This window comes from Notechis scutatus, chromosome 6, assembly GCF_049901735.1.
Source record: "Notechis scutatus isolate UNSWTSFEM ecotype Mainland chromosome 6, rNotScu1.2, whole genome shotgun sequence".
Lineage (NCBI taxonomy): Eukaryota > Metazoa > Chordata > Lepidosauria > Squamata > Elapidae > Notechis > Notechis scutatus.
Genome location: NC_142014.1, coordinates 39,721,774 through 39,737,865, shown reverse-complemented (window position 1 = coordinate 39,737,865; position 16,092 = coordinate 39,721,774). Strand labels below are relative to the sequence as shown.

The following is a 16,092-nucleotide window of genomic DNA, read 5'->3' as shown; positions in this document are numbered from 1 at the left end:
ATATACCACTTCACAGTGCTTTACAGCCCTCTCTAAGTGGTTTACAGAGTCAGCATATTGCCTCCCAACAATCTGAGTCTTCATAATTGTGGACAGTGCACCTCATCAGGTACACTTTGCAAATAAGTCACAGGTCTCTCAAGGAGCCAATGAAGATGGATGTATTAAAATTAATAAAAAGTAGTAATGAGCATAAACATGAAATATAAAATCAGATGTTTTGCTCAATGGCTTTTAATTATCTCCTGAGATGACAACATAATACAAAAACAAATACTGTAAATTATTTGAATGCAAACTTTAAAATTGTGGAGTGTATTCTACATTTTGACTTATCTATGAAAATAATCCATCACAAGAACTTCACTCAAGATGTTTCAGCTGCTGAAAAAGAGTACAAACCCTGCATATATTTCTCAGTCTTGTATAGCCTCAGGGTTTTCTCCTGGAAAACTGAACAAATGGATCCTTCCTAACTGTGAGAGACAGATGCTGATTCCTAAGTTTATATTTTAAGTTACCAATCTTATTAAACATACTCTTTACAGATTATATATTTTTTGCCCCAAATCTAACTCTAATTATTTAGCAGGTAATTAGTGGATTTTGTTGTTTTTCTCAAATGTTTCACTTTAAGTTTCCACCAAATTTATATTTCAATTTCATATCAGATGAAAACTGGAAGTTAACTATTTCTGAGATTAAAAAATTGACTCTTTTAAGATTTTACAATCAGCTTTTACTTACATTAATATACATGATATGATATGGCTGTATTTATTAATGGCTCAAATTTACCCCTCTTAATATTTTGCAACATTAATCCAGCAAATCATCATAACTACTGTCTAGAAAAGGAAAAATCTAGTGTAGTGTTATGTATTACTTTTATAACATCCCTGAATTTAAAACAGCAAGAATTGTGGCCTCTAAGTATTCCTGAAGTACAGGTAGTCCTTGATTTACAACCACAATTAAGCCCAACACTTCTGTTGCTAAGCAAGACAGTTATTAAGTAAAATTTGCCTCATTTTATGACCTTTTTGACACCGTTAAGTGAATCACTGCAGCTGTTACATTAGTAACACAGTTGTAAAGTGAATCTGGCTTTCCCATAGACTCTGCTTGTCAGAAGATTGCAAAAACTGATCATGTGACCTCAGGACACTGCAACTATCATAAATATGGAACCAGTTGTCAAACATCTTAATTTTGATAGTGACCAAAGGGATATTGCAATGGCCAGTAGTGTGAAAAATGGTCATACACCCCTTTTTTTCAGTGCATTGTAACTTTGAATGGTTGCTAAACAAATGGCTGTAAACTGAGGATTATCTATAGTCTTGTCCAACTGTCATGTATTACATGACTACTTTTTTGAAGAAATTAGTGTACTATAAACAAAAATGCTTGCCAAACTTTATTGGGTAATCTGAAGATGATAACATTGTTTTCCAAGACTCCCATAAATGGAAATAACTTAAAAAGTGGAATGTTTTACATGCATAAATGATTTTCTACAACAGCTAAAAATTATATCCTTGGAATCGTGTATAAAATGTCTGAGGTACATTATTCCCATAACTGTTATATATTTTTCTATATTATTCCAATAATGGAAATAGCTGCAAAATAGTATATACATCCGTTTTCTTGTTTGTTCACATTAAGTCTGAAAAGGTCCACGTGTTAGATATATGCAAAATGCTCCATTTCAGGGATAAAATGTTCTGGAGAACATAGATCAGGCTACTGTAGGGAGGTGCAGCAGTCTTCTTGAGGTGAATATTCTAAGATGGACAAAAAAACATTCACAACAGCAGGTATTACCTCCTCCCCCCCAAAAAAGGATGGGACTTGGTGGTCCTCCTAGACTCCTGGCTTCTGCTAAAACAGAAGATGGGGACCTTTATCCAGTTTTGGCTGATGACCACTTATGATCTTCTCTTGACCAAAATACCTTGCTGATAGTTACTTATGCCCTAGTTGCCAATCCAATAGACTGCTTTAATATGTTATATGCTTCCTTTGAAGATAACCTGAAAGCTGCAATTGGTAGAAAATACAGCCAGAAAATTGCTGATCACACTATCATCAGTTAGCATAAAGAAACACTGGATTGATTGCCAATAGGCTTCAGAGCCTAATTGAAAGTGCTGATCTTTCAAGGTCTCAACATCTTTTCTGTCCAGGTCAGACACCAAGGATGGGTCTGCTTAAAGTTCCTCCTCCTAATAGATTTCCTAAGGTGCAGATTAGGCAATTGATTTTGGTGATGGCCCCCAGTTTATGGATTTTTTTAAAATGCCAAAAGTACAGGTGCCCACGAAGATTTGATTTCGAGAAAGCTTGTTAAACTGGTGATGAGACTGAGCTTTTAGCTTGTTAGTCATTTTGAATATCATTATTTTAATTATGTTTTCATTATATTATGAATTGTTACATGCCATCCAGAGCGAGTATACATTGGGACAACTTAAAAATATTGTTAAATAAACAAACATATATTCCAGAAAGAAAGCAGTCTTGAAAATTATTGGATCATACCTGTTACAGGCAGATTAGCATGACTTGGAGTTGAAATCAGGGGTGAGATTCTACCAGTTCGCACCTATTCACTAGAACCGGTTGTTAACATTCTAAGAAGTTCAGAGAACCGGTTGTTAGAAGAAATTACTGGCCTAATCCTGTAAGGAAGGTAGGAAGGAAACATTCTGGTGTTGCTTACAGAAGCTGCCTCTCCGTTAATCCTTATTACATTCTTGGCAGGACTAGACTTCCTGTCTCAGGAACTTCTCTGGAATTTCCCCCCCCTCCTTTGTTGGTACTTTGCTTGTGTGGAATGACCATTCAAAGTTATAATGGCACTGAAAAAAGTGACTTATGACCATTTTTCACACTTATGACTGTTGCGGCATCCCCACAGTCATGAGAGGCCAGGCGAGGAGATGCGTGCCTCGATGTGAGTGATATTGAGTTGGCCACACCCAGCCAATAACATGACCACCAAACCACGTCCACCCAGTCACATGACCACCAAGCCATGCCCATCAACTAAGCCACGCCCACAGAACAGGTTGTTAAAAAATTTGAATCCCACCCCTGGTTGAAATGGAACATTCTGGACTTTTATATATACCAAATGCATAGGTAAAAGATTGGCTATGCTCACTTATTTCTCCAGAATAAAAATGCATTGCTGGGTATATAAAAACTGAAGTACAATGTTGTTGTTGCTTTTTTAAATAAAAGGCTTATTTGATAAAATAAACACACTGGCCAGTATATCTAAACAATACTTACCTACACAGTTACCCACCCATGGACAGTGATGATCAAACTTGGCTATACATTGATTGCATACACCACAATGTTTGGACCTCACTGGCTTCCGTATCTGTTTGACAAATTTTAATATGCATACTATGTGACAAAAGCTTTACAAATATATATGAACTTTTAAATATGCAGGGTTACCAAGAATTGTAGATTTGATCTTTAGATTTTAAACCTATTTCACTATGTAGCTATGTGTGAGACAGAGAGAGATAAACAGAATGAGAATATTAATTTAAATCAGAGCTTTCTTTTTATATAAATTCAGTGCTTTAAAAGAATATAGATAATTTGAAACTGATATCAGGATAAGAAATAGACAAACATAAACATCAGGCTACTGTAAACAGAAGCCTGATGTTGTGATAGGCTTGCGATAAAAAGCTAAGACTTTAGTAATGAATTTATTTTTACTAATTAATAATGAAGTCTTAAGAAATTTCTTGTTACCTAGAGATCAACTAATTATCCATGAATAATAAATGTTAAGTCACAAGGGGAAAAAAATTCAACAAGAGATAGTTTCAATATTATGCATTCACATATTTCATCAAAACAAATGTTATATCATACATACAAATGAAATAAAATATTAGTGTAGGAAATACAAAGCTTTATTTTCTTAAACTAAAAATTATATAAAGTGCCTCAAAACTATCAAGATTAACATTTTGCCACCTGCAGTGCCATATCATTTTTAGTTCATAAATAAAAGTATATTTTGCAGAAATTGTAGAAGTTTCTGCAATAGTCCTACATTCTTAACCACACAAAAAGTATCTAAATTTGATACATCACGATTGTGCTTGTTTTGCTTTAGTTCACAGTTCAGATTAATCTTAAAACTCCATATGCTGCATAACTAAACTCCACATAAAAAGCATAGTGCATATGATTTACTGAACTATAATAAAGCTGTAAGCTTCATCTGTAATTGCTGATAGAAATATATTCGTAGTTCATGGTTCACATTTAGACTATGCATACTGAACATTTAGGAAAGAAAACAAGCTGCAGAAAGGGAACATCTATATGTCAATGAACCCCTGTAATAGTCTGAAAGTTCCCTTGATCTAAAGGAAAAATGAAAGAAGCAAACAGAAAATGTGTATGATGTAGTCAAACCATTATCTGAAATATATTATACATAATCATAAAAGTACTATAGTTAGATTGACAATATGGTAGTAGAATGAGGCCAGTAATTTAATAGGTAGACTAAAAATGATAAATTACCGTATTTGCCGGCGTATAAGACGACTTTTTTGCCCTGAAAAACATGCCTCCAATTGGGGGGGTCGTCTTATATGCCGGGTCGTCTTATACGCCGGCAAATAGTAATTGGGAAGCACTGCGGCTGCCGCGGCTGAGGCACTTTGCGGACCGTGGAAGCGAATCCCGTGAAGCGAAAGGAGCAGCCAGCCTTCTCCCAGCTCCCAAGGAAGCGAGGCTCGCACCGCCCGGGCTCCGCTGAGGTATCCGGCTAGGGCTGTCAGGAGTTGTTACCGCTGGCGCGGCTCGCGCGGCTCCAGTCCCACGTTGCCTCGGGAAGGAAAGGCAAAACCAGGAGCCGCTGCTGCCATTGCAAAGCGCCGCCGCGCTCTTCCTTTTTGCCTTTCCCTTCCCGAGGCAACGCGGACTGGAGCCGCGAGCCGCGCCAGCGGTAACAACTCCTGACAGCCCCAGCCGGATACCTCAGCGGAGCCCGGGCGGTGCGAGCCTCGTTTCCTTGGGAGCTGGAAGAAGGCTGGCTGCTCCTTTCGGCTTCACGGGATTCGTTTCCACGGTGCACAAAAGTGCCTCAAAAAAAAAAAAAGTGCAAAAGTGGAAGGCGTGCGGAAGAGGGGGCGAGTATATAACAAACTATATTTTGAGTGGAAATGTTGGGGGGTCGTCTTATACGCCGGGTCGTCTTATACGCCGGCATATACGGTAACCACAAAAATAACATAGGAAAGTCTAGTAACAGTAACTGAATTGAATAGAATATTTATTACAATTTACCGTATTTTTCAGATTATAAGTCACACTTTTTCCACCCCCAAAAGTGGGTGGAAATGTCTGTGCGTCCCTTCGGCCTCTGCCTCCCGGCAATTTGCCTCCTTGCAGCAAGCAGCCTGATCAGCTTCAGCAAAGCTGCATCTCCGCGCCCCATTTTCCGCCCGTTCCAATCCCCGCCGTCCGGAATGGTATTTGGAAGCTGAAAATGGGGCGCATGGAGGTGGCAATAGGCGATGGCAATCCCTGCAGCCTGAAACAGCTGATCGCCAGGAGGCCGATCCAATGACAATCAGCTGCTTGTGCTAATCAGGCTGTGCTGAAGCTGATCAGGCTGTTTGCTGTTTGCTGCAAGGAGGCAAATTGCTGGGAAGCAGAGGCCAATTTTTTTTTCTTGTTTTCCTCCCCAAAAGCTAGGTGCATCTTATACTTCAGAGCGTCCTATACTCCGAAAAATGCTATTCCATTTCAAGGGACACTGAGTGGTTTTATCAATACTATAAGATTTAAAACAAAAATACAATTATAACCATTGAGTCCAACATGCCACCATTCGGAGTAGCTCCCAAATACATTTCATAAGAGCCATGTTTTGTTTTTGCTTTGGCTGACCAATAAAAAATGGTTCATATATTTGAGGATGAGCTATTTCAAACTATACGAGCTATCAAGACTTGAATCGGGGAATTCCTAAAATGGCATCTCTCAATGGTAGAATCCTCAACAAGTCTTTTCTCCTAAATCTTATTGGGCAGCTCAATTCAACTTGAAGAAGGCAGTTTCAGAGATACTAAGGTTCTGTGCCAGGCAGTTGCAAAGGGCACCTTTAAGTGTGCCCAGAAGTTAGCTGGCAGCCAGTGTAGCTCTAATTGTAGTATTACTGCATGGGCAAACCTTGGTGTACCTCTAACTATCCATCTGTTGCATGTTACATCATATAGCGGAAAGCCCCATGTACAACACATTGCACATGCCATAAATTGGTGGCAAAGGCATGAGTGACTGTGAGAAATCCTTCTGATCTACGAAAAGCCAAAACTGAGCATGAAATGAAATGATACAAAGATCCTCATGGCCACAGCCCCTATCTGTTATTAAAGTGTGAACCATGACTGAGTGTTATCAAACATCCAGCAATAATAGCCACGTGTTTGCTCCTGATGGGACAGTTTCCATAAAAGAGCTGTTTTGTGATCAGAGGCCTTCTGGACCTACAGCTCCTGCGAAATAAGAAATTGAAGCTGTGGCCTGAGGGACCAACCGTGAATGGGATGTTCTTGCAACAGTATCTCAGTCCCAGATTATTGCTTTAATGTATTACTGCAATGCATTCAATGGGACTAGTTTTGGACTGGTGCTGAGAAAGCAGATTATCAGCTGGGGGAAACTTGCTATGTGAGAATTACATGTATCCTTAGACTGTTGCGCTGGCTACACAATCCTCCAGAACTTATTCAAAGTGCTAGTTAATATTTATAAAACCCTATATGGAATGGCACAGAAATATCTGAGATCACTTTACCAAGCATGATTCTGCCCATTCTAGCTTGGCAATCTAGAAAAGATGTGTTAAAAATCAACCCCTTTTTAAAATGTTGCTTATATGAGTTCTAATCCTGCTGACTAGGAAAGGTATTCAAAGCTAAATAAATAAATCTAACCCTAACCCTGTAGTTTTATATGGATTTCTCTATATCAGGGGTCGCCAGCCTTTGGACCTCAGGGACCACCAAACTCATAATTTTAGATCCCAGGGACCACTAACTGGTTCTGTGGGCATGGCCTAATTTGTGGTTGTGTCTTGGTGGTCATGTGACTGGCTGGCATGGCTTGTATGTAAATATTATAAATATTTATATAAATATTGAATTTTTCATAAAAAAAGAGCAACTTTTACCCAAAATCAGGCAAAGCAGGCAGATTCTGCTCACAGAATCACAGATTCATTCAGAAATCTATCCATCTACCATTGGCTAGCTCAGTCTGTCACATAAAATTTGCTTGCAAGCAAACTCACAAAATTAACTCACAACACACATGTATGTAAATATTGAATTTTTTATAAAAAAGGACAATTTTTATCCAAAATCAGGCAAAGCAGGCAGATTGAGTTGCTCACAGAATCATTCAGTGATCTATCTATCTGCCATGAGCTAGCTCAGTCTCAAATTTGCTTGTCGTGAGTCTGCATGGAATTTGCTTGCAAGCAAACCTTCAGTCCTAAGGGAGGTTCGGCTGTACTTAAAGCAGAGTCGAAGATCTAAAGACTAGCTAGAAAGCAAGAAATCCAACCATTTCCTGCTTCCTAGCTAATCTAAATCTCCAGCACAGCAGAACAGATGATAGTCGGAAAAATACCAATTTTAGCAGGCAAGTTTGCTGGGTAAGGAGTGAGTGGGCGGGGAGCGTTCCTGCGGGCCATGTGGACGGCACAGCCTTGTGTTTCTGTGCAGCCTGGATGAAGTGCTTTGGGGGGGTGCTCTGCGGGTGAGATTTCTCTGTGGCCCACCAACATTTTCTCACGGCCCACCAGTGGGCCGCAGTCCACCGGTTGGCGACCGCTGCTCTGTATAATTTTTTTTATCTTGAACCTCTGGTACAGCCATCTGTCAGAATTTATCTAATTTAATATGGTTCATTACAAAATGTTACATATATTTTAATTCAAATTTCCAACAAGAGTCACCTGAACTATTTTTCAGATGTTGCAGCTTTATCAGTATGAAGACTCCAGTGAGGAACCTTGATAGCCTACTTTAAGTTTCATATCAACAAGAATACTGATACTGCTCTTTATGGTTTTCACATGTCTTAATTCTGAATGAACAAAAGATGACTTATATTCTATGTGAATATATTATCTTGCATTCCTAAAGTATACATTTTAAAAAAACATTCAACATTAAAATGTTTTGTTTAAATTCAAGTAAGCTGTGTCTGTATGTATTAGGGAAAAAGTATACTACCAAGCAGGTACTGCAGAATATACTGAGATCCAAGCTTCCTGTTTCTGCAAGTTCCATTATTGTCTGTATAAAAATAAAACAAAAAACATATTAAAACTTTTAAGAACTTTTAAGAACATACTATGTACATTTTTATAAACAGACATATTAGCATATAGACCATCTGAGTATCAGACAAGTAAATCAAATTGTGCAATTTCACTGCTTCTGCTGCTTGGATGCCAAGCAATTAAAGCATATAAACACTCATTCTAATCAGCTGTGTTTGTTGTTAGATTGGGCCCAATTAAAGGATTGTTATCATTCAGTTCTATATGTTTTGTATCCGTCACTAGAAAGACTGCCTGTACTTCTATAAATCTGTTAAAAATTTAGATCTCAGTTAACACAATATTGTTAAGGTTCATAAGCTCACAATTTTTTTAGTGATGGTCTCATAATTATAAGCAACATTACTCTTGTTTTAAACTCTAAAAAATGGTTATTTACCATTCATTTTAACATATTATTTTAATTTTTTTACTAGTTACTGCTAGCTTTGATATTATTATTATTATTATTATTATTATTATTATTATTATTATTATTATTATTATTATTATTATTATACTTTTGTGTTCTACCCAACAATTCTGGATATTTCACATATAACCAACATTAAAATGAATAGAATAATGTAACAAGATACAAGAACAAGGAAATAAAAGGTGACAAACTGGACAGGAGCAAAAACAAACACATATCACCTACAGGGACCCTACAATCACTGCTACTAATCATGGCAATGCATTATAAAAATATTCAAGAAAGTGAACAGGTATTCAAGTAAAATACATTTAATACTTTCTGCAGAAAAATAACCTCTAAATAATAATTCTGCCAACATTATAATGGTGAGTTAATTCAGTGACCTTTGCTAATAATTCTTCCTAATATTAAGCACAGAAATGTTACTACTGTTTATCTTCAAATATAAAAGGATTGTAAATTGAGTCCAAATACAGGAAACTATGTCTTTTATAATGTGGTAAGAGACGAAAGTACAAAAGCTTCTCTGAGGAATGCATCTAGAGACAAAAAGATAAAGGTTAAGGAACTCAGCCCATAATCTCCAAGGCAAGGGATGGAAGGAAACTAAGAAGTCATATTCAATCAAGAAAGAACCCTCAATCAATAAAGGAACTATTCAATCAAGAAACTACATTTCACTATTTATTAACAAATACAAAACTTGTTACCTTTTTCTTTTGTTCTTCTGTGGCTTTAATTATTCCTGGATCTGATTTCCAGGACTTCCCAAAATTATAGAAAAGTGCAACACTATTAGCAAGAAATGGAAGGTGGATAAAGAGAAAACTGAGATGTACAATTATTAAGGAATGTAAATATATATTCAAATTAATATAACTTTTATTTTTAAAACATCACAGTGTCCTTTAAAGCAAAGTTTTTTAATTAATTAAATTTATTTCTACTTTAGATACCAAAGAGTGTTCCTGATACAGGAAACTGTCTCATAACCAGGCCTGAATCCTGACTGGAAGAGGTCTAGATCAGTGGTCCTCAACCTTTTTGGCTTCATGAACCAGCAGCAGCAGTGGTGCAGCAGGGAAGATGGTTTCCATGCACAACCTAGCTCCCATGCATGCGCAATGAAGCTTCACACACTTGCCACTTGCACAGCCCAGTTTCCAACTGGGTTGTGGACCCATACCTGTCCATGGCCCGGGCATCAGGGATTCCTAGTCTAGATAATCTGGACCCTCTGAAGCTGCCAAGCAACCACCTTTTCAATCACTTTCCCTAAGAAGGGAAGATGGGAAACTGGACAGAAATTGTCCAGACAAGTGGGATCAAGGGATACAAATATTTTTTTAAAAGATTTACTAGTGGATGACCATCTGATGAATTGTCTACCACCTTCCTCCTGGTTCTGTCCTAATCTTCTTTCACCTGGGCCACTTCCACAACCATGTTCTCCATCAGGCAAGGCAGGCAATCATTTCTTCTTAATCACACATTGTAGCTTGCTTGAACCACCAGGGCTTCAGCCTCGGTAAAATTCCAGTGTAAAATTGGGTTACTGTTTTCAGCTCTTACTCAAGTTTACTAAAAAACCTCTACCAAATTTGATAATCAGTGAAAAAGGGAGAAAGCTTATAGAATCTAGGAAAAGGAAGATACTAAAAGGAGAACTCCAAGAATTTCATGAACCACTTTGAATAAATTTCATTTTGCCAGGTAAACTTCGCTTAATGTTGTGCCTGGAATAATTTAAACCAATGATTTTATAGGTTTTTTAACCAAACTTATTTCTGTTGTATATTATCAAGGAAAATCTGCACTATTCCCTTCTACACACTTAAAATAGTCTTTCTGGCACAATTGCTGAGATCAAGAGAAAGGATATCATTCCAAAACCAGAAAAACCACGTCACATACATCCAAAATTTTGTTGCTAGGTAGATTCCAAGAGGCAGAGCACTGTGCATGGAGTGATCAAAGAATGATCTGTAAGACAGAGAAACAACATCACATAATTGTTTAGTATACATGTTATATATCGTTGCTTACTGAAAATAGTTGAATCTGTTTAAAAGATCATGTAGGCTAAAATAGATCATTTCACTGGGAAAAATATATATAATATATCATTTGATAAATGCTTGTCGGGTTCACAACTAACTGATTCAGAAATTGCATCTGTTCAGCCTACAATCCTCACATGATGTATCAATTAAGCCAATTTCAAAACTGGAATCTACCATGACTGATGCTGGGAATTAACAGTGTTATAATTAATTTGTCCAGCAAATATAACACTAGCAACCATCTGGATGAATTTTTAAACATTTGTCCAGTAAAGCTTACAAATGTTATGTCAATTTGCACACACACACACACAAATTCCATGCATTCCCCCTTTCTAAAATGATCAATGAGAAATAAGAGAAAAAAGAATACTGAGAAGAGAGAACTAGACAGGAAAACAAAGTTCTTCAGATATTACAAAAAATATTTTCACTGCTACAAGGAAAGTGTGTTAATTCATTAATAAAGACAAGTCAACATTTATGGCTAACAGACAATCAAACCAAAATTGTGAAAGAGGAACCACTTTTGATTAATTTCTTCACTGTCACACTACAAGATGAAATAATGATTGATATATTGATATCAATCTGGAAAAACTCCCATTGAAAGCTACATTATGAATGCCACTTGTAGCATCTAACATGAGCAAATATGAAGAAGTTAGGATGTAAGAACAGCACATTTCCTTACATAAGATACCCAATATTTTCCATGTTTCATTATCTATCCTTAATATTTATGTATAAAGAAAGAATGAAACTAAATAAAACTAATCCCCTTCAATAGAAGCACCTTAATATATATGATAGTATATTACATAATAAGCAAATCAACTTTTGAGGTTACCTACTTGGAAAGAAACTGAACCATAGCCCAAACACCACCGTACATTAGTCCTTTGATTAGCCAAGAATCAATATCAAGATCTGCTATAAATCCAACCAGCCAAATAACTAGGAATGGTGTTCCTAGCATCACCTTCTGACGAAATTCCTACAAAAGTAGTAAATATTAATTATTCTATTTTTTAAATGAAGCACTGCAAAAATATATTTTTACGCAAACATTTCACAGTAACTTTAATTTAAAAGGATCAAACAAGAACTATGTTCAGTGAAATATATGAGTCCTAGTTATGGTCAGTCACTTCTCCCCAATAGGAAAAGCTATTTTTTAGAAAGTCAATTTAAAAGATACAAAAGCATAAGTTTTCAAGTACTTCTTGACATCATCTCAAGAAATTACATGTCAACAAAATCAAAGTTTATCTGTTTTTAAATATAGTTCTCACCTTATCAGCCCTCAGCTTCCTGAGAAAAGATGGATTGTCATAACCTTTTGCTTGCCTTGCCTCTTGTAGATGATTTATCATCCAAACATTTTTTCTTTGCTTTGCTAAATCAAGTGGCGATTCTCCCTATTAAAATATAAAAGATTTAAAATAATTTTAGATTAAAAGTGGAAAATATGTAACAATTTCATTTAAAATATTATTTAACATTTTTACAAATATTAAATCAGTTCATTACATTATGTAGTTCACTAGTCTGGAACACGAGGCTCTCCTTCACATATTAACAAGCAGCAGAGGCCAAGAAAAAGTCAATTTCATCAACTAACAGGATTTAGCTAACAGATATGTTTATATGTATTATCAATATGTCATGTAGATATTTACTCTATACTTTAGATTGACCGTAAATCAATTGGAGATTAAAGTATGTTTTAAGCATCATTATACGTGATGTAATAGAATTCTACCCATCAATTTGCTCCCACCAAATGTTCACATTTTTAACTAAAAATGTGCTAGTGCTTATATTTGCCTTGAGTAAAATTGATTTGCTAGATTCTGTCAGCAAGTTCTATGCATTTTATTGCATAAAGATCATATATTTCTGTCTCTATGGGCATTTTGTAAAGATTAATCCAACAACTGAGCAATTGGGAGTTTTTCATTATTTATAGATAGTTCCTGACTGTATTATAATCTAATTGAGCTTGGAATTATAGTTGTAGTTCGTTGAAGTTGTAAATCAAAGCATCACATGATTGGACCTGAATTATTATTATTTTTACATTTTTCGCAGCAGTCATTAAGCAAATGCAATGGTTAAATAAATGCTGCAAACAGTAAGCAAATCAATTTTACTCAAGGAGCCTTTTGCCAGAAACTAGATGTAAATACTGGAAACCTAAAAAACGACTTATACATTCTGGCCATTTGACTATAAAACAGCAAACTGCTGTAAAGGTGAGCCGGTTGTCAAGAACCCAAAATACAATCACATGACTGCAGAGGATGGGGGTTGCAGCCATCATAACATGTTGTAAGTAGCTTTGTGGGAATCTGTTGTAGCTTCGAAAAGTCGCTAAATGACCAGTTGTAAGTTAAAGACTACCTGCTAATATTAGTATGAAATTTAAACTATAAGAAATGTTTTCATTTTCAAAATCATTGCTATAATAGAGAAGAAGAAATAAAATTAATAAGAAATAAAATTAATAATGAATAATTTTCATCCTTCCTCTGAGATACACTACATTAATAATGGGTCCTGATCACTTTAATCTGCAAGTCTCATAAATTTTGCAGAACATAACAAAACATTTTGAGATTGTGGCAATCTCTTTATATAATTCATCATGAAATATAGAAATCCTTCCAATGCCTAAAAAATTAAAATAAACCTGCAATACAGTTTTCTTTCAGAGACTTGGGACAAAACAGTAGACCTCATTTACACCTAAAGAAAGAAAAGTTCTTATGGAACAGAGGAGGCAAAGGACAACCAACTGAAGGTACCTTCAGCTCCAGTTTTGCACTCCTCCTCTCTTCTACTGAAGGTAACTCCCCTCCTAAACAAATATTCATGGAGGCTTGAAAAATGGTTGAATCCTCTATCGTTTGGCCCCCGCCTAAAAAAAAATGAAACAGGTACCAGAAACTGAAATTTACCCTGAAAAGGCATAAATCCTTTGAAACAAAGTAAAAATTGCAAGGATTACACATATGCACTCCAGCATCAATAGAAGCTAGATATATGGAGAAGTAGGTAGTTAATTTCTATTGGTAGGATTTGAACACAAAAGCCCTGGGTAGTAGTATTAAAATCTTAGCCAACAAATCATCATCAGAAACTGCAACAGAAATAAAAATTGCTCACAGTATTTTATGGTTCTTAGGAGGAGTTTCTTTTCATTTCCACTATTCATTTAAAAAGTACTTCGCCAACTCCCAAGATATTACCTCTCCCTTGAAACATCACATGCTTCAAGGAAATTAATGCCTATGTAATCTGGATATGCCAGGTTGGACAAAGCTCTCTCTGGTTCACCTTTTCATTGTGGTTTTACCTAAATACAATTTCAGACCATGCAAATTTAATAATAGTTTAAGGCTGCTTAATTGCTTTGGTCCCCGAAGACAAACTAGAACACTGCAACAACTTAGCCCCAAAGTTTGTTCACTGGAGTTTTATACAAATGTTAGGATGATTCCTAACTAGCCTACTAGAAAGGACAGAATACAGAAAGGACAGTTCAATGTCTTGCTACTTTATTTTTGTTAAGAGAAAGAAGCAGAAGCCTATGAACTTCCAGAGCAGCGGGAAATACTAGTATTCTTTTTTATATACTGAAGTACAACAGTCTGAATTGCAATTTTTCTTTTCCACCTCATTTTTAATATCAGAACCATGCATTTGAAAGCATGTGAACAGAGCCAGGTTAAGAAGGAAAAAGGAAGAATAAACAGAACAAGTCCCAGTTTCCAGGCAGAACTCTTAATCTGAATCACAAATGCATTACGGAAGGATTAAAATAATTGGTTCTTTTCTCACCTATCCAGTTAAAAGTAACTATCTATTTATTTGTATCCTGCCTTTATTATTTTTACAAATAACTCAAGGTGCTGAATATATTCAACACACCTTTCTCCTATTTTCCCCACAATAACCACCTTATGTGGTGGGCTGACTGAGAGAGAGTGACTGGCCTAAGTTCATTCAACTGGCTTTCATGAGTAAGGCAGGACTTGAATTCCTGCTTTCTGGTCTGGTGCTTTAAACACTAGACCAAGCTGTCTCTTAGAGTAAATTAAAATCACTTATGTGGAAAGAGCAAAGATTTTGTATATTATGAGCATTCTGACCAGAAGCTGACTAAGATACAGTACTATGTTTTTCAGGTGGAAAAACTCTGCCATGCAAAGACATAGACGCAAGAGCAAGAGCTCATTTAAGTTTTAAATAAAATAAATAGTAATTTAGAGATTGAATCTGAACTCCCAATGCATTCTCTCTTTGAATTGGCTACCTATATGCAAACATATGACTTTTAAGAGAAAAAGAAAGAATGGATTCAAGATTTTGTAATACGAAGTTATAACTCCATGTCTTACTTTTATGCCAGTATGTTTAGATCTCAGGAAAATAAATAGTGAGAATATTGGGTTGTGTAAAACATTATCAATTATAATAGAATTATCAATTATTCAGAACTGGGAATCTGAGAAAGTGAAAGAAAGCTGAGCGATAATCATAAACATTATCGCTCAACCTCCTTATGCTCACATAGAGACAGGCATCTGTCATAATGATTTCAGTCCTTGTTTTCCTTTCACTTTGTACAGTATGAGACAAATAACTTTTGCCCTATGGCTTTTCCCCTAGAAATGGAAACCTGTAACTTTACCAAGCCCCCCCCCCTCCGTGCGCATAAGTCACAGTATCACAAAGCAAACATATAGCTTTAAAAGAAATAATATTTAGCAGTGACATCCATATTTTGACCAATCAAGAGTCCCTTTTCCATTAACTGGAATAATATGGGTATCAGACTTTCATAATGATTGAGGTTGGCAGGACAGGAGCTAATCATTCCCAGAAAGATATATAATGTGTATCAACTACTTAAAGCTACCAAGAGACTAAGTAAATATCTGTTAAATTGAAATGACAGGAGGAGAGTTTAGAATTTGGAGGATAGATATAGATCTATCTGTAAGCCCTCTATGCTGCAGTAGATAATTAATTACTTTTTCTGAGACCTCATTCTTCACCAATATCTACAATGAAGATATAACTCTAAGTATCTAACATCTGAGACATTAGTCTAGAGCTGATATACTGTAATATACTGTTGAGTCCAGATGTTTGATTGTTCTCAGAACTATGAGCAAAAAGAGTTGTAATCC

General features: G+C 36.1%; 1 protein-coding gene across 1 annotated transcript in view; it reads right to left on the bottom strand.

Moving 5' to 3' along the window:
- Positions 1-16,092, bottom strand: part of ZDHHC17 (zDHHC palmitoyltransferase 17) — a 53,766-nt gene that overhangs the window by 6,145 nt on the left and 31,529 nt on the right. The window contains exons 8-13 of the mRNA XM_026667699.2: positions 12,187-12,312; positions 11,746-11,888; positions 10,711-10,811; positions 9,539-9,663; positions 8,301-8,363; positions 3,304-3,397 (exon numbers count right to left, since the gene is read on the bottom strand). Of these exons, the coding sequence (XP_026523484.1) occupies positions 3,304-3,397; positions 8,301-8,363; positions 9,539-9,663; positions 10,711-10,811; positions 11,746-11,888; positions 12,187-12,312 (652 nt within the window). The remainder of the gene's footprint in view (positions 1-3,303; positions 3,398-8,300; positions 8,364-9,538; positions 9,664-10,710; positions 10,812-11,745; positions 11,889-12,186; positions 12,313-16,092) is intronic.